This window comes from Elephas maximus, chromosome 14 (assembly GCF_024166365.1).
Source record: "Elephas maximus indicus isolate mEleMax1 chromosome 14, mEleMax1 primary haplotype, whole genome shotgun sequence".
NCBI classification, from domain to species: Eukaryota; Metazoa; Chordata; class Mammalia; order Proboscidea; family Elephantidae; genus Elephas; species Elephas maximus.
Window position 1 is genome coordinate 32,927,042 of NC_064832.1, and position 26,740 is coordinate 32,953,781.

Below are 26,740 nucleotides of genomic sequence, written 5' to 3' on the forward strand. Positions count from 1 at the left end.
ACACACTCACCAATTGTCTGGAAACAGGCAGAAAACAAGCCCCACATTTTCCCACATGCTTATCTTGAGAAATGCACGTTTTTAATTTCTTAATGACAAATACTCTATCAATTATTCAATGGTAACAGCCAAAGAAAGGAAACGCAGTATGATCCCTGAACCTCAAAATGAGGTATAAATGGGGGGCGAGACAGGCTGACCACGGACAGTAATATATTTGCCAAACAAGGTGAAAATAGAAAGCTATGTAGGATAATTCAGAGACTGTATCATCCTAAAAGATCAATTTCTTGGAGGTGTTGCTCAGGTAATGAGGCTACAGTGGGAAACAAGAGAAGCCAAAGGGGAGATCCGTGCATTTTATTCTGTTGAATATAATCCTTTCTATAGTCCCTCTTCCTTCCACCCCCCCAAAATTCCAAAGATACGCATCTACTTAAAAGGGAGAGACTAAACGTCTAGCCTCCTTTCAGAATATTAATATTCTACTTACGCTAAGTGAGAACAAAGGGATAATGGGGTCCTTTGTGTAATGTTTTATTAACCAACTTAATTATTCTTAGAAGACACAAAGGATAAAGCAGAGTCTGTTTCAATTTAATAGAAAATAAGCTTAGGGTGAGTAATTTCTGAAACAATGGTACATTTGAGGGGACTTCGTTTTAATAAAGTTGAAAGGGAAGAATTAAAATACAGCTTATAAAGCAATGTGTTTAGTTTTGATTCCCCCCAGGAACCCTAGTAAAGTATTAATGTGGTTTCATGAGGGTCATTTTCTTTTATTGACACTGACCTTCTTTTCCTGCCTACTAAGTCGTCTTCTGTTAAAAATGATTTTCTATATCTGAAATATTTTAAGGTATTAATTTTTTAATGCACTGCTTTACAACACATTTTGTAGAAAATAAATTCAAGTTCTTAGCTATGTATTAAGACTTAAAGACCTGAGAACTGGTAAACGGCTCTCTCCTGGGGGCCACACATAATAAAAAATGGAGATTCCTTAGATGGGGTAGTTGACCCATTAATTATATCTGCAAAGGGTACTGTAATGTTTCAAAATTTATAACTATAAAAATTTACAAACTTCCCTCAAAAAAGGAACAGGACCTGATGATACAAAAAAAAAAAACAAAAAAAAAACCCAAACCCACTGCCATTGAGTCGATTCTGACACATAGCGACCCTGTAAGACAGAGTAGAAATCCCCCATGTTTCCAAGCAGCGCCTGGCAGATTCAAACTGCCAAACTCTTGGTTAGCAGCCGTAGCACTTAACCACTATGCCATCAAAGTTTCCCCTGATGATACACCCATCCCCAATCACACCTATACCTTCTGGCAACCTGAGTCAAGAAGCCTCTTTTAATAATATATTAATGCAAGGCTCTGGAGCCCTGGTGGTGCAGCAGTTAAGAGCTCAGGCTGCTAACCAAAAAGTTGACTGTTTAAATCTGCCAGCTGCTCCTTGGAAACCCTATGAGTCAGTTCTACTCTGCCTCTGATCCCTGTAGCGTCGCTATGAGTCAGGATAGACTCCACCGCAACAGGTTTTATAGGAAGCTCTAGTGTGTGAGCTTCCTATAGTGGTTATAAATAACTCTCCATTAAAATAACCAACCTTTCATCCAATTATCTGAATAAAACACAATCTAAGAGTTTCCAGAAAGCAAATACTGTTATTAAAAAATTATAGCTGCTCATAAGTGCATTTGCTGTGGGTAAACTACTGAAATGCAATGTACACTTGATTCTTTAACATCCATGCACGCACCTAACAACGGTGACTTCAGCGGAAGGCCAAATTACTCTGCAGTTTAAAACAAACATATTTATAAAGATTCCTCATAGGTACTTGCACACCACTTAGTCAGGTGAAATATTTATTAGGCATTCATGAATACTGTAAATAACATGGGGGAGGAGAGGAAGGAAATGGAAACTCGACAGTGGAGGCATTTATAAAATACTGAATATACAGAAAAAGTAAAAACAGCTAATATTTATATAACCCTTGAAGGATTTCAAATTGTTTTCATAAACAACATCACATATTCTCAAAGCAGATGAGTGAATTACCAGAAAGGAGTTTGACGAAAGCAGCAGAAATATCTAGAAGCACACAAGGAAAGAACGTGACCAATAACTTTACCTCTGTGGCAGATAATCGCTTGTCTCCATTGTCACTCCCAACGCCTGAGTCAGAATCTTTCTTGCTGGGATGGATGTCATCAATATTGAATTCATTGAGGAAGGAATTAAGGTAGCCAAGTTAACACCAAGGGACATCAACCTACATTCTAGTAACATTTTTTTTTTAAATGATTAGTATAAGGCAATATGACAAATCAGTCCAGTAGTAAAGAATACTAATATATTAAAAATAAAAGTAACTTTTTTTAAAAAATGATTAGGGCAATACGACAAATCAGTCCAGTAGTAAAGAATATTAAGATATAGGCCTAACAAAAATCAGATGCTTATCTACCTAATGATATAAACCAGTTACGGTGTTGACTCCTGGTGACCACGTGTGTCAGAGTACAATTGTGCTCCACAGGGTTTTCAGTGGCTAATTAAGTCTTCAGAAGTACATCACCGGGTCTTTATTCCGAGATAGTACAAGATAAAATCTTTGTCTTCAGGCTCTAACCAAGAGGCCTGGTCTTAGATGCAAAATTCTTTCTTTGAAACAGATATGAATGTTCTTATTTTAATGATTCTAGCATATAAAAACTATATAAGCGCTTTTACCTCTTACTAAATGTGGTTACTTTCAATAACTCTTATCCAATGATAAAGTATATTTTATAGTATGTTTACTAAAAAAAGAAGCCCCGGTGGTGCAGTGGTTAAGTGCTTGCTACTAACCAAAAGGTGGATAGTTTGAACCCACCAGCTGCTCCACGGGGGAAAAGATGTGGCAGCCTGCTTCCATAAAGATTACAGCCTGGAAAACCTTATGAGACAGTCCTGCTTTGTCCTGTAGGGTTGCTATGAGTCAGAATCGACTTGATGGCAATGGGTTTTTGTTTTTTGGTTTTTTTTTTTTTTTTTTTACTAAAAAAGAGATATTTTAAGCATTATATAAAGGTATCACTGGGGTAGGCTTAGGTTTTAAGCCACTTCGTTTTGCAAACATTTAAGGAAAAGATTTCTGCAGTGAAGATGTCTTCAAAAAGAATCTGTGTTTCTTAAGTGTGTTCAGTGTGGGAATTTTGTTCTCTGAAAACTCAAGGCCCAATTTATGCCGAAAAAGCCCAAGGACGTGTGAACAGATTCTAACACTTCCACCCTAAACAGGAAATGGCAAAAACTACGCACATTACATTTTAAAAACACAATAAAAAAAATTAAGCCTACAGTTTTTCTCAGCAGTGTTCTGGAGGCAAATTAAAAATGAATAATAATTCTAAAAATGCATGCATGAGCTTAACATGATTTTTTAATTGGTAAGCAAAAACATTTATATTATAGATCATATTTATAAACATACACACACACACACACACACACACACATATGTATGTGTGTGTATGTAAATAAAAGTACTCCGGAAGGCTGGATTAGAAGAGGAAAGATGAGAATTGACAAATGCCAAAATGTTATTATCAACAGTAACAATTTTTCCTTTTTTAGTCCAATAGTTTCTGCAAACCCACGTTATGAATGTGAATTGCTTGAGTGATGCCAATAGGTTTTTGAAGTTAGCTACCCGGAGGGTGTTGGCCTAACAAAATCCTAAACAGGGGCTTTGAGTGAGGGCACTGGACTCACCTGTCCTCCATGTGCTGCTGTAAATGTGGCCTCTCCATGGACTGGAGGTAAAGGGAGTCAGCCGTCTTAATCTGGCATGCTTGTATGCTCAGATACTTGAATATGTGCACTTTGCCCTTCGTGCAAATCTATAGAGAAATTAAAAATACACATTTACCTTGCAATGGCAAAAGAAAATTTAAGCACCAGACATCTCACTCTGTATATTTTCATTTTTAAGTAGCACACTAACAATGCACACCAAATCTGACCTTGCCAAAACATATAAGAATTTGGGGGGAAAAAAAAAAGAGTAGCTGCTTACGTACAACCAAAAACCTCATGAGATTTGGTTTCTTGGTTTGGAGGTTTAGGATCTGAGTTTCATGGGACCTCCCAGTTAATTGGCCTAATGTAGGTTTTAGTGCTTCTGTTCTACCTCCTAGTTCGGTGAGTAGTGCCTGGGGTCTTAAAAGCTTGCGAGCTGCCATCCAAGGCACAACGGTTGATCCCTACTTGCCTGGAGCAACAGAGGAAGAAGGAGAATCAGGAATCGGAGGAGACATTGGAACGTGTGGCTAACTGCCTCCATGAACAACTGCCTCCTTTGCCATGAGACCAGAAGAATGGGATGGTACCCTGCTATCATTACTGAACGTTTTGATCAAAGATTCCATAGAAGAATTCTGATCAGAAGGGGGAAAAATATAGAACAGAATTTTAAATTCACATCAAATCCAGCCTTTCTAGAGCCACTGAGGCTAGATGAACCCCTGAAATGACTGCTCTGAGATAATCTTTAAACCTTAAACAAAACCTTAAACAAAAAAGTCTTCTTTAAATCAAATAGTTTATTTTAATTAGTAAAGAACGTCTGCCTTGAGCACTGTGCTCTTTTAAAAAACTACCTATATGGGATCAAATTGACAATAGCAACTTGAAAGGTTAGATAGGAAGGTTAGAGGACAGTAAGTTTATGTTAATGGTTGAGGAACAATTGGGAAAAGGAGGGTGAGAATGGTTGCAAAACTTGAAGAATGTAATCAGTGTCACTGAATTGTACATGCAGAAACTGTTGAAGTGGTATATGTGCATATTTTTAACAACAATAAATAAAAAAAAGAATTCAGGGAATCATTTTCCTCCAATTCTACTCTGTATAAAAAACCATGCTCAAGCAATTTCTAACTTCTTTCACTGAGCTACAAAATTTTAACACAAATGTATTTAAATACAAATAGTATAAAAAGTATAAAAGTCTGATTAACTGGCAACCCCAGGTGTTACACAGTAGAACTGCTCCAAAGGATTTTATTTGCTACGAGCCCTGATGGTCCAGTGGTTAAACCATTAGACTGCTAACAAAAAGGTTAGTGGTTCTAAACCTCCAGCAACTCCATGGAAGAAAGATGTAGTAGTCTGCTTCCGTAGCGATTTATAGCCTCGGAAAAATTATGGAGTCACTATGAGTCAGAACCCGCTTAATGGCAGTGGGTTTGGTTTGGTTTTTTTAATCTTTTTTGGAAGCAAATCACCAGGCCTTTCTTCCAAGGTACTGCTGGGTGGGTTCAAACTGCCAACCTTTAGGTTACTGGTTGAGTGCAAGCCATTTGTGCCACCCAGGATCTTATGAAAGACCACAAAAGGTATGCTTATTATCAAGCCCGTAAGGAAAAAAAGAGCTTAAAAAGTACTACAGGTTTAATATGATGTTAAATTATTTAAAAGTAAAATTAAGTTAAAAATATTTACAAGGCTAATCATCAGATGAGGAGCCCTGGTGGCCAAGTGGTTAAGCCCTTGGCTGCTAACCAAAAGGCTGGCGGTTTGAAAGATGTGGCAGTCTGCTTGCTAAAGATTTACAGCCTTGGAAACCCTATGGGGCAGGTCTTCACTGTCCTATAGGGTCACTAGGAGTCGGAATCAACTCAACAGCAATGAGTCTGGTTTGGTTAATCATCGGATGTACACCTTTTTTTCCCTCAACAGTTTAGTATTCAAGCTTGAACACCATCTCTAAAGAACCAATACTCGTATTTAAAACGTTTAAACTCCGTTTTCCAACTAACATTAAGGAATTCAGTCAATCCTCATTATTTGCACATTATATCTGCAAATTCACCTACTTTTTATAACATTTACCTATAACTCTACAATCCACACTCACGGCATTTCAGAGCAGGGAAAATCTGAAGTTGCCCAATGCACACATTTTCTAGCTGAGTCAAAAGCTGGTAAACGGCTTTGATGCAGAAGGCAACTTAATGTACCCAGATTCAGGGGAGGTTAATGTTTTTTGTGTGACCGCTTATGACCACGTCTAATACTAATTCAGCAAGTATCAAAAAACCGGCTCTGGAGAGCCGCGTATGCTCTGTCGATAGCATATTTTGCAACGGCTTTGCCATGAGGCTTCTCACCTGTGCTGGAGGAGACTGCAAAGGGTTATTCTCCAGCAGTAATACTTGCAGCTGCTTCATCTCTCTAAAACAAATCGGAATCACCAGCACTTTATTGCAGGAAAAGTCAAACTTTACCAGGGGAAGATCTACTAGTTCTAAAAGAGCAGGGGGGGAAAAAAAAAAAACAAATTCAGCAAGCAACAAGATTAAGTAATTAAACATCAAAAAAGAAATTTCTGCCTATCAGGAAAAATATCAGTTGGCTTCACCGAAAGCAAGATATGCATTATGAATACATGGTATGTGCATATAACATTTTACAGTAAAGGGGGTCAAGCTTTTTCATCGGAGCTCAATAATTCTACATTGCTGTTATTTCTGGTAACAGCTGGACATCATTGTACATATACAAATCTATTGTTTAAGGGACTTTTTTTTTTCCCAGCAAAAGAAATACCAGCCAAGTCACACAGGGCATATTTATGTTTTAACTTCAAAATGTTTTCAAGCAGTACTTGCTAGTATATAAATAATACGCTAATTACAGAATATTCTTATCTCTTCAGAGGATCTGGGCTAGCATAAACTCACAGCTAGTTACAATAAATATGTTCATGATTTTTTAACCATGTTTTTAAAAATAAACACGATCTCATTCAGAATGTTCTGACAGGCCCTATAATTCTGGCTTGATGAGGCTTTCTTTACTTGACTGCTTTTAAAAAGTCCTCTATAGCTCTACCAACAAGACAGAACATTATATTTAGCTTAAAATCCCCACCCAGTGGCACAGTAAACACTCAGTAATTTCAAGCATTCAAACCAACGTTGGCAGCTGCTGGAAACAAAGTCAAATATATTCCATAGAGCAAACAGAGGTTGAACAATTCCAGACATCTCAAGGGACTCTGGGGAAACCACTAAGATCTCTCAGAGGCCAGAGAAGGTTCATTTCAGAATGGGGGCCTCACCACTTTTGTTATGGGACCTGTTAAGGTCTATAAAAGTCTCAAGGAGTTCAAAAGTGGAGAAATGGCAGAAGCTGTATAAAGAAGAACTGAAGGCAATAACCTGGGGTAGAGGGCTTTAGTGGTTCAGTGGTAGACGTAAACTGGTGGCACAGTGGTTAAGAGCTCAGCTGCTAACCAAAGTAGGCAGTTGGAATCCACCAGCCACTCCTTGGAAACCCTCTGGGGCAGTTCTACTCTGTCCTATAGGGTCACTATGAGTCGGAATCGACTTGACAGCAACAGGTTTGGTTTGGTTGATAGAATTTTCACTTTCTATGTGGAACAGTACTTATGCTGAGTATTGCTATGATGCTGAGCAGGTTTCAGAGGAGGGTTCGCACTAAGATGGATTAGGAAGAAAGGCCTGGCAATCTACTTCCGGAAATCAGCCAACGAAATCCTATGGATCACAATGATCTGAACTGTAATTGATCATGAGGGTGGTGCAGGACCAGGCAGCATTTTGCTCCATAAAGCATGGGGTCACGGTGAGCTGGGGGCCGAATCCAATCGTTGGCAGCTAACAACAACAATCTCTCCCCCTACACTGCATGACAGCTCTACTCCACTCAGTTATACTGCCTCAAATTCCACCAACACAGATCTCTTCTCAGAATTCAACTTGTCTGGGAGTGTAAGGGACCTTCCTTCTTTCAGACCCTATGAAGAGCTCTGTACTAAAGACAAGAGTGATGGGACTGAAATACTAGAAGACACCAGAAGGTATCTAAGTCAGCAGGTCTAAGATACGCGAGCTGTGTTAGACTAACTCAGGGAGTGTATTTTTTTTTTTTTAAATACAGATTCCTGGGTCTGAAGCCAAGGAATCTGTAAGTTTTTAAACACCTGGGAGTCATTTACTGCTCAAGCCCAGCTCTGCAGCCTCCAATACCAGGATGAGTGATTTGCCTCACGCCACACTAGTCCTAGGGGTCTCTTTGACTGGAGCGGCTTAGAGCAGCATGAGGGGGAAGAAAGAGGGGAGGAGGCGACCCTGGGGGGCAGCACAGGATCAGGAAAGTCAAAGTAAGAAACAACAGAACATCTTTTCCCAATTCCTTCTTTCTTCCTCTTCTACCTTATAGTTTATTTCTAAAAACCAGGGTAAGGATATATGACATGAAGAGCCCTGGGTGGTGCAGTGGTTAAGAGCTCAACTACTAACCAAAAGGTTGCAGCTGGAATGCACCAGCTGCTCCTTGGAAACCCCACAAGGCAGTTGTACTCTGCCCTGTATGGTTGCTATGAGTCGAATCGGCTGGATGGAAAAGGGTTTGGTTTTTGTTTATACGACACGAGGAATAGCTTGTGGCTGTAAGCCTTGGTAATATTAATCGTCTCTGGTGTGGTTCACTCTCCTCATGAAAGTTACAGAGCAATCAGAGGCAAAATTTAACTGGCTCTTTAGCAATTCTTTGGCAATTAAAAACAAGGCTCTTAAGCAAGGCTAAAACCCACTGCCCTCGAGTTGATTCTGACTCATAGAGACCCTATAGGACAGAGTAGAACTGCCCGATAGAGTTTCCAAGAAGCGCCTGGCAGATTTGAACTGCCCACCTTTTGGGTAGCAGCTGTAGCACTTAACCACTACGCCACCAGGGTTTCCTAGGCAAGGGTACAGGGCTAAATTCTGGGAAGAGAGAAGGAGGGGGTAAGGGAGGCAACTTGCGGGTAAATAAAAAATGGTTTTTATAATTACTATTTCCTTTACTTTTAGTTTCAGTTTGGAACACAGTCACCATTTTAGTTTAGGAAAAGAAGAACCTGACGGTTTCACAACAAGAAAATGGTGGAGAAGATGATAATCCTGCAACACGGGGCCAGAAAAGGTCAAAACAAACCTCTCAGTAGAAAGGAGTAACAAAAAAATAAGATCAAATCCCACTTCTCTCTCTCCACTGCAAAGAAGAGCAAGAAAATGGTTGCTTTAATGCTCTGCCCATTTGGTCCTAGAAAGAACAAAATATGGCTCCTCATTGCAGGGGCTGTAGTAAAACCATCACAAAACTGATAGAGGTAACTAAGCTACAAACTTTTTTTTTCCACCTCAAATTGAAAGCATATGAGGAGAGGTAGGCAAAGAAGAAACACATGAAAGTAAATATGGGAAGTTTTTTAATTCACTGCCTGAAAGCATTATTAATGAGCTTTTGTTAATAGAGCTCTGAGTGAAACAAATGGAAACCTGATATTCAGGAAATTATTCCAAAAAAAAAAGATTTTACAGAAAATCGAGGTTTCAGCTTTGAGTGTATGTTAAAATACCAAAACTGAGAAAACAGAATTACAGAAGGTATAGAAATTTGTAACTGATCTTTTTAGGGAAAGAAACACTTTTAAGGTAAGAAAATAAAGCAGTAAGGGGAACGAAAGGAGCTCTGGTGGTACAATGGTTAAGCACTCGGCTGCTAACCGAAAGGTTGGCTGTTCGAACCCACAGGCGGTTCTGTGGGAGAAACGACCTGGCAATCCGCTCCTGTAAAGATTACAGCCTAGGAAACCCTGTAGTTCGACTCTGTCCCATAGGGTCACTACGAGTTGGAACTGACTCGATAGCACACTGCAAGAGAAATAAAAGCCTGGATTTTGCAAGTGCACTTTCTTTTCACACATTTCTCAACTATTACAACTATACATTTAAATGATTAAATTAAATTTTCTTTTTGAAAATGAGAGTTCAATTATCTGTGATGCTTTCACAACGATTAACACGGGAGTTTACATTTACACCAGAGTTTGCTTTAATGCTATGTATGAAAGGTTATATATACTTAACACTTATAAATTTTATGTTAATAAATTTTCCCTTTTAACTTGTATAAATCATAAATATATTTTCATACATTCAAAAATATAATTTTTGAATGTATGAAAATGACACAATGAAAAATAGATTTTTTTTCACCAAGTCATCTCAAATAATAAGGTAATAAACCTTGATTCTAAGGTAGCTTCTAATTCTACTCCTTCAAAATGCTAGTCAGCACGAGAAAGATGAAAAGGGGGCAGACAGACCCTGAAACCTCCCGTTTATAAAGCAAAGAACAGTTTATAAAGTTCTTCCCCTTTCATGAGCTCCATTTTCTTGCCTTTCAAGCAAAGGATCAAGATGCAGGAAGAGAATTATAAAAGTCAGGCAGCTCTCAAACATTAACGTCAGGTTAACCAAATGCTGACTGCTTCTGCTTTGAGGTACATTTTTAAATGTTTGAAATCAGGAATATCTAGTGTCCTTAAATGAAAAGAATGTAAATCAATGTGATCCTTGGAAACCAGAGTATGTCTTAAAGAAAGCATTCAGTCCTGGATTTTTCATCAACTCATTCCTTTTCATTCCTGTTGAGGTTCAAATGAGATTCCTGATGCATGAAATTTAGATCCCCCATCATCCATAAGGCTGTTTTTCAAAGCTTTTGTTGTGAGCTGCTGTCAGCCTCTGACTCAGGGCAACCCCATGCACAGCAGAATGAACACTGCCTGGTCCTGCGCCACCCCCATGACTGGTTGCAGCCCACTCCATTGTGATCCATAGGGTTTCCATAGGCTGATTTTTGGAAGTAGATCACCAAGCCTTTCCTATTAGTCTGTTTCAGTCTGGAAGCTCCGCTGGAACGTGTTCAGCATTATGGCAACACGTAAGCCTCCAGTGACAGGTGGGTGGTGTCTGTTCATGAGGTGCACTGGCCAGGAATAGAACCTGGGTCTCCCGCATGGAAGGTAAGAGTTCTACCACTGAACCACAAATGATCCCACTCAAAGCTATTAATGGGTACAAATTTCTGAGTATAACATATCCTTTTCCTTGAACCCCAACACAATGTATCAGAGGCACACACTCATCCCAATATTGCAGAAGCCCACAGCTGCCAGAAGGTTTGCCCAAGTACCTGGAGGCTCAGCATTGCCCTGTGTGGTGGAAATGGAGCATCGATATGGAAGCTCCAGATCTGCCATTGCTGCTGGCCTTCAAGACATTTACCAAAACTACCCATGACATTAGTCCACTCTAGCTGGGTAGTGAACTTGCTGAAGAACAAACCCTAGACACCAGGGGTGCTGGGTCAGGACGCCCAGAACCTCAAGACCAGAAACTCTAACTACCAGGATCTGAAGGACCAAGCATGTTCTCTAAATTCATATTGCCTCACACAGCTTTATAGTTTGTTGCTGTACCTATCACCAGATTAAAATTTATAACTTGCACATAACTTTTCTGTTATCTGCATGTAAAATTCACATTTTAATTAATATTGGCTTTTGTTAGTTGCTGCCCAACTCATGGCAACTCCATGTGTTACAGAGTAGAACTGGACTCCATAGGGTTTTCTTGGCTGTAATCTTCATGGAAGCAGATTGCCAGGCCTTTCTTCTGTAGTACTGCTGGGTGGGTTTGACCCGCCAACCTTTAGATTAGCAATTAAGTGGAAACTGCGCCACCTGAGCATAATATATCCTTGTGCTTGAACTTCAGTTAATATTAATAGGCATATATAAACATGACTAGAAACACCCTCTTCACAGAAGTAAATAAAATAAAAAATCACCCATTTTCTTCACTTTTTGCTCTTTCTTTTTTACCTTGTGGTAAAACTTTAAGGTAATTTCTTCTGACGTTCAGTTCTCTTAGTGACTTCAGTTGACCTATCTGATGGGGCAAAGCTGTGATCTCGTTGCAGCTGACATCCTGTACCAAAAGCAAAGGGAAATCATTAATGACTTTTTCTAGGAAATCAAGCATTTCATGTAGTGTCTCCTTCAAGAGTTAAATCCTAGGGTGATTACGCAGGTACACTTTTACGTTGTCTCAGATCCGTAGTAAGTAACACTGAGCACAAAGAAGGAAAAAGGGAGGCAAGAAAGACGTTAGTAACATTCGATAGCGACTTTGCTGGCTACTGGCCTGCCACTTTCATATACTTCAATCTTAACTTATTTCTCACAACAAACTATGAGGTAGAGTTAATTTTATTTATTTCAAATAATTTTTAAAAAATGAGGTAGAGTTAAACTAATATTCGCAGATGTGGAAACTGAGGCACATAGAAGTTAAGTCAGGTGCCCAAGAAACGCAAAGTGCCAGAGTGACCACTGTGAACTCATTACTAGCCACTGGTAAGCCACTGTAGCACCATGCCACTTTATAAAGAGAAGGCAGAGGATAATGCATCCTATCTTATCAAATTCCCACACAGTAAAAAAACTGTGAATATTAATAAACTGTCTGGAGGCACTGTTTATTTAAAAAGGGGTTCTTATGGAAAGCTGAAGACCTTACACCTGAACCCCTTTCTATACATTTTACATGCAAGACTCTGGGGTCTTGGAAAACTATAACATGGTACAGTAATATAACATAGTATAATGATATAATACAGTACTACTATATTATTCCTTGCTTAGAACCACCTCTTAACACATGAAGTCGGTTATTGCTACCTGCCATCAAGTTGACCCCAACTCATGGTGACCCCACGCACAATGGAACAGAATGCTGCCCCATCTTGCACCAACGGTGATCGGTTACACATCAGACTGTTGTGATCCACAGGGTTTTCACTGACTGATTTTCAGAAGTAGATCACCAGGCCTTTCTTCCTAGTCTGTTTTAGACTGGAAGGTCCACTAAAACCTGTTCAGCATCATAGTAACCCACTAGACTCCACTGACAGATGGGTGGTAGCGGCACATGAGCAGCATTGGCCGGTAATTGAACTTGGGTCTCCCGCATGAAAGGTGAGAATTCCACCACCGACCCATTGCTACCCACTCCATGAAGTTTATTACCTTATATATCCTTATTGTCTCCGATAGCCCCACTCTCCTCCCAGGTCCAGCATGCGTGCCCTGCTCTCCGTACTCCAGCTACTGTTTTAGTTGAAATTGACATCATCTGTCAGCTAGACACCATGGTAGCTTTCCGTTTGCTCTCCACACATCCATCTCATCCTAGGATCCACCCTTCACAGAGTTGCCACAGTGCAAATTTCATTATGCTGTTTACCAGCTTAAAAATTTGCAACGTTCATCATGAGCTACAGGATGAAGTCCAAATTCCTCAGCAGGGCCAGCACCTATGCTCGGGTCTACATCTCCAGCACCATCTCTCCTGATACCCTCATTGTATCCTACACTCCAGCCGTGTTTCTGCTGCTTGCAACTCACAGTAGGTGCCAAGCTGTCGCACGTTCCCAAAACGTGTTCATGCTCTTTCCCTGCCTGATATACCATTCTCCAGTATGGTCCTCTGGCCCACTCACTCACCCTTCAAGACTTCACTTAAGCCCTACCTCCTCTCTGAAGCCTGTAGCAAGGGTTCCCCTACTCCAGTCCAACATCCAAGGAAGACTGACCCTTTTTCCTTTGTGGTCCTATAGATGTTGGTGCCAGCACCTATAACACTTAACTGTATTCACTTGTTCACATGCTGCCCTCTCATATAACCCAGTGGGTTCCTTGGTGAGAAAGACCATGCTTTATTCATGCTATCCTCCTGGTGCTTAGCAGAGTACCAGGCATGAAGTAAGGGTTCAATAAATGTTGGGTGAAATTTCTGAAATCCATTAATGCTGATACTGTAAATGCTGCGGCTCAGGACGCTCCAGCTTATACACCTAAATCCCCTGCAGGTCCTGCTTGGTAACACAGAACCACAGCTTACATGCCTAAATCCCCTGCAGGTCCTGCTTGGTAACACAGAACCACAGCTTACACGCCTAAATCCCCTGCAGGTCCTGCTTGGTAACACAGAACCACAGCTTACACGCCTAAATCCCCTGCAGGTCCTGCTTGGTAACACAGAACCACAGCTTACACGCCTAAATCCCCTGCAGGTCCTGCTTGGTAACACAGAACCACAGCTTACACGCCTAAATCCCCTGCAGGTCCTGCTTGGTAACACAGAACCACAGCTTACACGCCTAAATCCCCTGCAGGTCCTGCTTGGTAACACAGAACCACAGCTTACACGCCTAAATCCCCTGCAGGTCCTGCTTGGTAACACAGAACCATAGATGTACTTTTGGGCAATGAATGAGCCTGGTGAGGTGAAGTCCTCAAATAGCCCTCTTTACTTTTGAACCTGCAAAAAAAACTTCCCTTTTCACCTTGAAAAACCAGTTGCCATGGAGTCAACTCTGACTCGTGGCGACCCCATGTGTGTCAGAGTAGAATTGTGCTCCACAGGGTTTTCACTGGCTGATTTTTCAGAAGCAGATCACCAGGCCTTTCTTCTGAGGTGTCTCTGGGTGGACTTGAGCCTCCAGACTTTAGGTTAGACGCTGAGTGTGCTAACCATTTGGACCCCTCAGGGACTCCTCTTTTCACCTCAGAAGGCAGCAAAGGCTAGTTTCAGAAGCCTGTTTCACATTCACTCAGATGAGATGAACTCAGATCATCACTCACCAATCCCCTGAAAAGTCCAGGCTCCACATCAGACCAGGGCTGTAAAGAGCACAGGCCAATCCTCGCCCTCTAACCTCATCACATCTGAAAATCCTCCGGTTACCTGCCCAGCTGTCAAGGTGCTGAGAGGGCTCAATGAATACCTCTGATGCAGATGAAGAATATCATTTCTGATAAAAGGGATGAGAGGGGCCACCGGTGGTGTAGTCGTAGGCTTCTCCCCTCCCACACGGGAGACCTGAGTTTAATTTCTGGCCAGTGCACTCCATGCACTGCCACCATCCATCATTAGTGGAGGCCTGCATGTTGCTATGATGCAGAACAGGTTTTAGCAACAATTCCAGACTAAGAGAGACTAGGAAGAAAGGCCTGGAGAAGTGCTTTCAAAAATCAGCAAATGAAAATGCTATGGATTACAATGGTCCAATCCCCAACCAATCATGGGGATGGTGCAGGACAAGGTAGCATTTTGTTCTTTTGTGCAGGGGGTCGCCATGAGTCAGGGTTGACTCAACTGCAGCCAACAACAAAAGGAAATGAAGCTGCAACCTGTACAGGCTGACCATACACAGTGCAATCGCCCCACCATCACTTTCTGTACTCAGCTGTTTGGCAGAGGGAGGCGGTATGTGATGGGTTAAGTATACAAGGTGTGCAGTAGCCTCACCCCCATCTGATTGTTGCTGTGTCCCTCTTGGCCCAGAAAAGTTACACACAATTTTAAGAAAAACATTCCAAGTGTTTAAAAAAAAAAAAAAAACACCCACAAGCACGTCTGTGGATACATAAGGCCTAAGGAAGTAATTACGGAGTTAGGAGGTCTGGAGGAGATTGGTTCAGTTGCTCTCAGCCCCTAGCTGAGTCAATAAATTGCTCTGCTGTACTGCATATATTTCCACATATGAGGAGTGAAAAGTGAAATGCCATCTTTTCTCAATTACTAGGGCATTTGATCCATTACAGAAGTCAACAACCAAATCCCTTCAATGAAGGCTTTATACGTCTTTGCCTTAAAATGAGCTACAAATAAGCAAGAGGCACCCCCTCGTTTTATTTTAAAGGAACCCTCACACAAATGGTGAACAGGTGAGCCTTACAATTAAACACAGGAGATCATTCTGCTGGACTCACCGCCTGGCACAGTCACTTTGGTGTCAGAGGGGAAGTGGGGAGAAAACAGGGATTTATTTCCCATCTCTGGAGAGAATTTACGTAACTGCCATCTGAAATAAGTCTTTTGAGTGACAGCATGACAAAGACCCCTTTGGTGGATCCAGAAAATCATGGATTTTCAATGCAAAACTGACAATTTTCAGTTGTTTAAAGGACATAATTAGTTTTTTTAATCTTTCTTTTAAAAAATAGTAAGGGAGAAGGGGAAGCCAAAAGATTGCAGATATATTTAGGCAGCATATTCATGGCTTGTAATTTCCTGAGATGAAATTCAGCTGCATTCCATTTTTTAGGGTGCACTATATTCATCTTGGGGTCCTGGTGGTACAGTGGTTAAGAGCTTGGCTCCTAACCAAAAGATTGGCAGTTTGAATCTACCAGGCACTCCTTGGAAAACCTGTGGGGCAGGTCTACTCTGTCCTATAGGGTTGCTATGGGTCGGAATCAACTTGACGGCAAGGGGTTTCATCTTGTTAGGTAAAGCAGAAAGTCAGCAAACCAAGGAAAACTCCCAATGAAAGGGATTGACACAATAGCCATAGCACCAGACTCAAACATACCAAAGATCACAAAGATGGCTCAGGACTGAGCAACATTTTGTTCTGTTATACATGTTGCCATGATTTGAAGCCAACTCGATGGCAGCTATCGGACCACATCTTCACCTCGTTCTCTGCTAAGAGCTAACTACTCATTAGCCATGAAATTAAAGTATGCTATTTCCCTTTACATAAGGTAAGTTTTCAACACACATTTCTCAGAAAATGGTCTTCACAAAAAAATTAACTCCTCTCCCTCACTTATATTTAAATTCTTATTTACCAGATGGAAAAACAGTTACCTAACTGACTGTATACATTTTTTTAAATCTTCACATGATAAAAACGAGTTTTTTTTTTCCTTCTGAGGACAGAACATCTGTAGAACATTGGAAACACAAATTCCAATTGTCCATTCACATTTTGAAGGGCATACGGTGAAGGTCAAAACGTTTTAATAGCACTGTGTGCCCTTGTAAGTTACTTTCTGTCCTGACAACGTAATGAGGGCAGATGGCAGGCAAGAGAGATCAAGACTTTTCACTATTGCATTACAACGACTGCAGAAAATAGAAGAATATTTTCCACCAGCCACTGAACATTGCCTAATTTTTAAGAGGTTATGCATTTCATCACAAAAATAAAACTCCATGAGTAATTATGTCTTAATTGGCAGGGAAAGAGAGGATAAATCGTCTCGGTGTTTGGAGGCAAGCTATTTCAGTTTTGAAAACGGAGAAGCAATAATTCTAGGACGGCCTTGTTTTCTGGACCACGACTTCCAAATTTAGCCTAAAACAAGGCATGACCCTTTTTGCAGTTCATTTAAAGAAGATAAAATTTAGGCAAATAAATGTAAAAGGTAAACTGCACTGGAGAGAGAGAGCCTGGCCGCATTGATGTCTCGAATTCAGACTCCGAACTCCAGAACTGTGAGACAATACATTTCTGTTTTGATAAGTTAAAAAAAATTAAACTGCACTAATATCACACACTGCAGCAATTAGTGAGATTCTGCCAGGTTACGAATTCCAGACTGTGTGCAGTTGCTTCTTCGAAGAATCAAATGCATCCCTTCTGAATTTTCTAGCAGCCCTAAACTATGCCTTTGAGAATAATTATTCTAAGCTGAAATCAAATTGCCACACACTTAGTGTTATAATACTTTAAGTACAAGTCAAAAAGAATCATCAGAAGCATCTGTAAAGATCTACTGATTTTATTCTTTTTGATACAGAAATGAACCTCATTGTGACAACGTAAATCCTCAAACTTCTTATGCTCAAGCCAGTTCAATCTTGTTATTCAGATAAAACACAAAACAGAGAATTCTAAATGGCTTAGAATATACTTAATTTCCACTAGTTTAATCATCATGTGTTTAGGCAACCAAAAGAAAAACTTCCTTAGGAGTTAAAATTCTCACTTCATCACAGGCCTTCTAGACAATAATGACAGTCTCTTGAAGTGCTAAGTGCTGGATATTAGTAATCTTGTGTTACTAAGTGCTCACTGTTATATCTTCAGAATGCAAAGATGACAACATTTTAAAACATCAGAGTAAATTCACTGTTTATTAAACTAGATAATGCTTACTTTCAAAGAACAATATTTGAGAATAAAAATTAAAAGCCTTTTTTTAAGGACTGACAGTTAATGTAACCCACTGCTGTTGAGGTCGATTCTGACTCATGGTGACCCCATATGACAAAGAAGAACTGCTTCTAGGATTTTCTTGGCTGTAATCTTTATGGAAGCAGATTACCAGACCATTCTTCCACAGAGGTGCAGGGTGGGTTCAAACTGCTGACTGTTAGGCTGGCGGCCAATCGAAATCACTCAAGCCACCCAAGGGCCTGATCTCTAATGAAGACCAACATAAAACACTGTGATGATCTTGGTGAGAGAAGGGTTCCAGTGAGGCCAGGCCACCACCGCGTGGAATTGCAGGTGGCACTCTCTCAAGCTACCTTGCTCTGACTTCAAGGTTTTCAAAAACAAGTATGGTGATGATGCTATTGCTAATACCACACTTTTGTAATAAATGTAGCTTTTTATTTAACTGAAGGAAATGTAAAATTTCTGACCGAAAATGCAAGCTATTAACATTGGCATCTCATCCTGTGACACTGCCCTTTTTTGGTAATGGCTTTTGTATGACTCATGGTGTAACTTTGGGTACATGCCTTACCCTCTCTGTGCCTAAGTAAAAATAAGAGGCAAGAATTAAATCATTCTAATGCTCCCTCCAGCAGCAAAACTTAAAAATAAAAATCACTATGTTCATTCAAACTTGAATATTTTTCCAGCAACCTCTGGCATGATAAATGATCACCTCTCAACACTTACTGGGTGCCTTTCTTCAGGATAAAGCTCTACTTCACATGCCTCTCACACCCCGCTGTTCTTCATATGAAGGGCGGAAATGGGACTAATGGAAAGGGCCTTGAAGAAGCCATGGCTTTCCAGCTGTCCCACGGAACCCAGAGAGGTTACAAGGCATCTCCAGACACTACCACTGGACAAATGATTATGGCAGACACATGAATTTATGTCTCCACCATAGCTTCCTCAGAGATGGGAATGTAAAGCAGAAAAATCGTGAAGACAGAAATTTCCTCAAAAGCTTCCCAATGTACTATGTGCCTATAATCAATCCTCGAATTCAAACTCTCCTCACAACCATACATCTCATAAAAAGAGAATAACAGAGAGTGTGTCTAGTCAGGGCCAGGAAATAGACCTTCCAATCCATTATTACTTGAGTCAAGTCTTAACGCGTTTTTTGGTCGTAAGAGCAGGGCTGTAGAACAGTGATCTTGTGTTCGCTGACAGGAAACTAAAAGCTGGAAAAATGATTCTCACATACTGCATGCGTTGTGAAAGGATGAAGTTGAGGGAAACACACATACACACACATAAGAGATAGGGCACCTCTGGACTCCAACATGTCAGCATGCATATAGAACCAACGAGAAGGCTCCTAGAGCTTTGGCAGATGCCCCCTAAAAGGGTCTTAAGTCTACTGTGCTCTAACGTGGCGTGTTTTTGTCTTCACACTTGTCTGTTAACGATACCATTTGCCCCAGAGTCAAGGCTGACTCATTGCAACCCCATGTATGTCAGAGTAGAACTGCGCTCCTGAGGGTTTTCAGTGGCTGATTTTTTGGACACAGATCACCAGACCTTTCTTCTGAGGTACCTCTGGGTGGATTCAAACCACTAATCTTTCCGTTAGTAGCCGAGTGCTTAACTGTCTGCACCACCCAGGGGTTCCTCTGTTAATGACAACACATGGCCTTTATCCAGCAGCTCTCACCAATATTTAGCATACCTCATCCTCCAGGCATGAGCTGACAGTAAAAGAGCCATGTTTCCAATGCGTTAATATGAGTAAAATGAGGTTTAGTTAACATAAGGGAAGTCTACTGACCCTCCTGCCCGGGTGTGGTTCCACAGGAAGAGAACTTTCAGGACCGACACTGCCCGGTTTCTACCACACCCTTTTTGTAACATTCTCCGATTCACTTTCCGCTGTTCATGGCCTACCAAACCTTTACTGGGAAAACCACCACCAACTGAACCAGAGAACATGAAAGAAAGAAATCATGGCCTCCTCTCCCCTCCCTCCAGGAGGTGCTCACAATCTAGATGAGGAGACAGGGGCTGTGCTATGCTGCTGAAAGCACTCAGACAGACAGATCTGGTTTTAACCCCAGCTCTGGGAAAGTACTTCTGAAACTCAAACTTATATGTGAAATGTAAACATAATACCTACCTTATTGGGTTTTTTTAAAGATCATATGAAATAATACATGTCATGTCACCTAGCGCAGTGCCTGGCACATAGTAGGTGTTCAGCAAATGTTAGTGCTTAATCTCTTCCCTTCAAAGAACAAGAAAGCATGTGCAGATACAGAGACTTACAAAGCAACAGATACAAACAGCCAGAGCTCTGAGAGGGCCGGGGGACGGAAGTAATTCAAAGTGGCCAAGAGGCTGGCTCCCTAAAGGTAAGATTCCTCCTGCGCCTACAATGGTGTGCAAACACATCCTGGGCTCTTTTGTTCATTCAAGAGAAGGCTTCTTCGTGGGAGGAAGAACAACCATTTTCAATATTCCCTGAATAATCTGAAATGGCTGGACAAGCCAATGACTGAATGGGAATGCTTTATGTTTTAAGGTTCTTAGATAATTGCCATGTATTAAAAAGGCAAGTTCTTGTTTTTCAACTCCAATGCCTCGCAAAAGCTAAAAAGGATAACTGCTTTCCTGTACACGACTGAGGTGTTTTTGTTTTTTAATTAAAGCGAATATTGACTCTGAATTACTCAGTCACACACAGAAGACAGTTTACAACTTAATTTGGGATACCTTAAGTCTAATGTGAAAATTAAGAAAAAAAAAAATGTCTTCCAAAATAGTTAAGGAACAATCCTCAAAGCCTAATAAACTGAGATTTGATCAGCACTCAGGCAGTTTAAAGTGCTGTGGATGGAATCTGCAAATTTTTGAACAAGTTGGTTACTTACTATAGGACCCCAAAACAGCAGCCTCCCACCACAATTTTAGAATTATTTCAGGCTCTCCAGGGAATTTTCCTCCAATTGATCGCTAAAAATAATCTGACAATGGTTACCTAGAGTAATGCTACTATTTTAAGCAAAAAGATAGGAAAGATAAATAAGAATGGATGGAAAATAATCTTTGTTTAGCCCGTGACCCTAAGCAAGGCCAATCACTCCTTGTGGTCAAAATAATGGTGGTGTATTATTTTTTACCAACTTCACAAATCAAATGCTTTTTTGCAAAGATGACGTTTACTCAAACATGGGGGAGTCGAGTGGAAAGAACACAGACCATGGGGCTGCCCCATCCAATACACTGGCCATCAGCCATCCATGGCTGCTGACCATGAAAAATGTGGTTAGTCCAAATTGTGATGTGTTGTAACTGTAGCACACACACTGGATTTCCAAGACTCAGTACAAAACAAAGAATGTAAAATATCTCATTAATAATTTTTATATGTTCCTGGGTGGTGCAAATGGCTAAGTGCTCAACTACTAATAAGCAAAAGGTTGGCAGCTTGGATCTACCCAGAGACGTCTTGGGAGAGAGGCCTGGCAATCTGCTTCTGAGAAACCTGGCATTGAAAACCCCATGGAGCACAGTTCTACTCTGACACACATGGGGTCACACCATGACTCGGAATCGAGTTGATGGCAACTGGTTTGGTTTTTTGGTATAAATGTTGAAGTAGTAAAACTTTGGCTATATTGGGTTAAACAAAGTATATTATTAAAATTAATTTCACTTATTTCTTTTTACTTTTTTCTAAAATGTGGTTATTACAGAGACTACATCAGCCTGAGACCAGGAGAACTAGATGGTGCCTGGCGATAAGCGATGCCTGCCCTGATAGAGAACACAACAGAGAACCCCTGAGGGAGCAGGTGAGCAGTGGGACGCAGACCCCAAATTCTTGTAAAAAGACCAGACTTAATGGTCTGACTGAGACCAGAAGGATCCCGGTGGTCATGGCCCCTAGACCTTCTGTTGGGCCGGGACAGGAACCATTCCCAAAGCCAAGTCTTCAGACAGGGATTGGACTGGACAACGGGTTGGAGAGGGATGCTGGTGAGGAGCGAGCTTCTTGGATTAGGTGGACACTTGAGACTGTGTTGGCATCTCCTTCCTGGAGGAGAGGTGAGAGGGTAGAGGAGGTTAGCTGCTGACGAAATGGACATGAAAAGAGAAGGAGCGGGCTGTCTCATTAGGGGGAGAGCAATTGGGAGTATGTAGCAAAGTGTATATAAGTTTTTGTGTGAGAGGCTGAGTTGATTTATAAACTTTCTAAAAATTAAAAGAAATAAAAAAAAAAATTTGGTCACCAGTACATTTAAAATCACATTTGTTACTTGTATTATAATACCATTAGCCAGTGCTTGGTTAGGGTGTTTCGGCTTAAACTACAACCGAGCTTCTCCGGGGTGGCCTTCCTTACGTCACTCGTTGTCTCTCTGCATTGGGTTTCTTCATTTGTAAGATGTCAAGAGGTTACACTCCCAGTAAAACCCAGTGCCGTCGAGTCGATTCCGACTCATAGTGACCCTATAGAACAGAGTGGAACTGCCCTGTAGAGTTTCCAAGAAGCGCCTGGCGGATTTGAACTGCCGACCCTTTGTTTAGCAGCTGTAGCACTTAACCACTACGCCACCAGAAGCCTTTTAAAATCCTCCATGGCTCTAACAGGAGTCCCTGGTGGCAAAAACAGTTAAGTGCTTGACTGCTAACCATAAGGTTGGAAGTTCCATCCCACCTGTGATAGTTAAGCTTGTGTGTCAACTTGGCTGGGCCACGATCCTCAGTGGTTTGGCAGTTACGATGCTGTCTGGCAACTGTGTAATCACGTGATCACCTCCATAATGAGATCTGATATAATGTAATTACTTCCTGATGAGATCTATTATGAGCAGCCAATCAGTTGAAAAGTTTCCTTGGGGGTGTGCCCTGCATCCAATATAGGTGAACTTTCTGGCAAAGCTCACTGGCTTTTGCTTGCTCTGGATCCTGTAGCTGGCTCCTGTTCATATGACCTCCAGTTCTTGGGGCTTGAGCTAGCAGCTTACCTGCCATCTTACCTGCCGGTCTTGGGATTCATCGGCCTCTGCAGCCTGTGAACCAGAAGTCTGCTGCCTGACCTGCCAATCTTGGGTTTGCCAGCCCTTGCAGCTACATGAGTCAGTAGCAGCCTCCAGGCTGATTCATGACTTGGGACTTTCTAGCCTCTACAATCATGTGAGTCAATTCCCTTATATAAATCTCTCTATATATATTTATATGTGTCACTGGTTTTGTTTCTCTAGAGAACCCAGTATAAGACACCACCCATAGATGCCTGATGCCTGGCAATCTGCTTCCAAAAGGTCACAGCCTAGAAAACCCTGTGAGGCACACTTCTACTCTGACACACAGGGGATGAATCAGAATGGACTAGATGGCACGTGGTTTGCTTTTTTGCTTATGACTTTAACATTCTAGAGCACTGGGGTTCAACATATATGGTCGGTGGAGAAAAGACACGGGACCAAGTGCCAACGAGCTGTAAGTAAGATGCAGGGCAGCCTTTGCTAGAGCTGGCTCCGGACAGGGTGCCTAAGGCAATCTCAGAACGTCCTTTGGAACCACGCAGAGGCCGTGCGTCCTGGAGCTGGAGACAGTGCTGTTCTACCTCTGATGCGTGCCTGCCCTGCAGCTGATGAGGGGTATTTGGGAAAAGCCCTGGTCTGGTGGGCCTGGCTCTGGGGCTCAGCACCTGTGCCACCTAGTAACAGATGAGCTGGTACACAGCACTGGTAGCACAGCTGATGGGTGGCACGCTGTGTCAGCTTAAGCCCAGGGTTCTGTGGGACAGAAACACAGACCAGCTGCCAAAACGTTCCATAAGACAGGCCTCACCAGTGTGCCACCCATCTGCAGGAAGCCAAGAAGTGGAAAAAAACTCAACTTGTTATCTGTATTGTGTTTGAGAGACCTAATCAAGTTTTATCAACCCCAGATTTTGCAGCTTATCAGACTCCTTAAAAAAGCACATAACTATCAGTTTCAACGAAAGCATTAGTCTCTATTTTTCTTTTCTAGAGCCAGTTAAAATGGTACCTTTTGAGTTAATCTGGACCGCAAGACAGATTCCCCCCGGCACAGCACTTCAGGGCCTTCACAGCCTGCCCCAAGCCTTTTTTGTGTGTGTATAAAAAAATACAGCTAACACAACATGTCAATTCAACTTCTGTCACTTGTACCATTCCTTGAAACTAATCACATCAATCATGTTACGCAACCATCACCAGTACCCATTGCCGTATGTTCCATCCCCATAAACAGAAACTCAGTGCTGGCTAGCTAGACAAAGATTTCCCTCTTTCCCCTTCTCTCCTTCCCCAGGTACCTACAGTCAAACCCTGATCTCTATACATACATGTGCCTATTTTAAAAGTTTTATATTAGCAAAATCGTATTATATTTGTCCTTTTGTGGTTGATTTATCTCACTCAGCATGTTTTCAAGGTTCATCCGTGTTGTAGCATGTATCAGGACTTCGTTTCTCTTTATGGTAGAGTAATACTCCATTGTGTGTATGAACTGTATTTTGTTTATCCATTCATCTGTTGATGGACGATCGGGTTGGTTCTACCTTTTGGCTATTGTGAATAGTGCTGCAATGAACATTAATGTACATGTTTCTGTTTGTGTTGCTGCTTTCAAGTCTCTTGGATATATAACTAAGAGTGGGACTGCTGGATCAAATAGTAGCTCTATTTTTAACTTTCTGATGAACCGTCAAACATTCCATAATGGCTGTACCAGTTTTGCATTTTCATCACATATGAATGAGTGTTCTGATTTTTCCAGTCCTCACCAACATTTGCTATTTTCCTTTTTTTTAATCTTAGCCTTCCTAATGTGAGTCAAGTGGTATCTCACTGTGGTTTTGATGTGCACCTTCCTGATGCCAAGCCATCTTTCTAGGCTCACTTTCTGCCACATGACAACACTTAAAAAAAACCACCAAACCCACTGCTGTCGAGTCGATTCCGACTCATAGTGACCTTACAGGACAGAGCAGAACTGCCCCCATAGAGTTTCCAAGGAGCACCTGGTGGATTTTAACTGCCGACCTTTTGGTTAGAAGCCATATAGCTCTTACCCACTATGCCACCAGGGTTTTCTGACAACATTTAGCAAACATTTATTGAGCACCTAGGTGGAATGGTTAAGCACTGAGCTGCTAACTAGAAGGCTGGCGGTATGAATGGACCCAGTAGCTCCACAGGAGAAAGACCTGGGCATCGGATTCCAAAAAGATTATAGCTGAGAAAGCTTTATGAGATTGTTCCACTCTGTCACACAGGGTTGTTATAAGTCACAATCAACTGGATGGCACCGAACAACAATAATCGTGTGCCAGAAGTCCCTGGGTGGCACAAACAGTTAAGCACTCGACCACTAACCAAAAGGTTGGCTTTTCAAATCCACCCAAGGCACCTGGGAAGAAAGACCTGGCCATCTACTTCTGAAATACCACAGCCATTTAAAACCCTGTGGACAAGCATAGTCCTACTTTGGCACACAAGAGGTTACCATGAGCCAGAATTAACTGACAGCAACTGGTTTGGTTTTTTATCCTGTGCCAGGCACTTAGGATATAGCAGCAAGTAAGACACAGCTTTTAAGGTGTGGGGGGAGCCGGTGTGGAGAAAGCAAGTACAAAGTCAACCATGAGTCCATGAAAATGAAATGGAAAGTGTAGGGTGTTTGCCTTAGGAGCACCTAACTGAGGCTTGGAGCCTTAGGGTAGGCTTTTTGGAGTATGTGACCTTTAATTTGGCTAGGAACTGACCAAAACAAGAGGAGAAAGAAGAAACAGTCTGGGTAGAAAAATACTGTGTGCAGAAATAGAGAAGTGGACATGAAAAGGTGCATCTCTAGAACTTAGAGGGTAAAGGAGCAGAGATGAACCTGGAGAGACAGGCAGGGGCCAGACCACAGAGGACCATAAATGCCACGTGAAGGTGCTAGTGGTGGGCAAATATCCAAGGCTGTGGGCGAAAGGACAAAGCACCCAGCCCCATTCTACCCAGACCTCAGCAGGACTAACCTGCTTCCACTCCCAAGCATGCCCAGTATCTCCAGTTGTCCTGTCTCCCTTGAATGCCTTCCCTGCCTCTGCCTTTTTTTTTCCATCTAGAAAATCCCACAGAGGTCTATTAAGAGGTGTTATGAATTCATGTTCACCTGTGTTTTATGGACTATGCAAAGGCATTCAACTGTGTGGGTCATAACAAATTATGGATAACATTGCGAAGAATGGGAATTCCAGAACACTTAATTGTGCTCATGCAGAACCTGTATGTAGATCAAGAGGTAGTCTTTTGAACAGAACAAGGGGATACTGCGTGGTTTAAAATCGGGAATGGTGTGCATCAGGGTTATATCCTTTCACCATACTTATTCAATCTGTATGCTGAGCAAATAATCTGAGAAGCTGAACTATATGAAAAAGAACGGGCATCAGGATTGGAGGAAGACTCATTAATAACCTGTGATATGCAGATGACACCACCTTACTCGCTGAGAGCGAAGAGAACGTGAAGCACTTACTGATGAAGATCAAATACTACAGCCTTCGGTATGGATTACATCTCAACATGAAGAAAACAAAAATCCTGACAACTGGACCAATAAGCAATATCATGATAAACGGAGAGAAGGCTAAAGTTGTCGAGGATTTCATTTTACTTGGATCCAAAACAAATGCCCGTGGAAGCAGCAGTCAAAAAATCAAATGACATATTGCGTTGCACAAAAGACCTCTTCAAAGTGCTGAAAAGCAAAGACATCACTTTGAGAACGAAGGTGCACCTGACCCAAGCCGTGGTATTTTCAATCACCTCATA

General features: G+C 41.5%; 1 protein-coding gene across 4 annotated transcripts in view; it reads right to left on the reverse strand.

Annotated features, from left to right (window-relative positions):
- LRCH1 (leucine rich repeats and calponin homology domain containing 1) overlaps window positions 1–26,740 on the reverse strand; it is a 252,465-nt gene that overhangs the window by 79,320 nt on the left and 146,405 nt on the right. For all 4 annotated transcript variants that reach the window (XM_049853153.1, XM_049853156.1, XM_049853155.1 and 1 more), the window contains exons 4-7: window positions 11,746–11,851; window positions 6,176–6,312; window positions 3,777–3,904; window positions 2,152–2,215 (exon numbers count right to left, since the gene is read on the reverse strand). In XM_049853153.1, coding sequence (XP_049709110.1) covers window positions 2,152–2,215; window positions 3,777–3,904; window positions 6,176–6,312; window positions 11,746–11,851 — 435 coding nt within the window. The remainder of the gene's footprint in view (window positions 1–2,151; window positions 2,216–3,776; window positions 3,905–6,175; window positions 6,313–11,745; window positions 11,852–26,740) is intronic.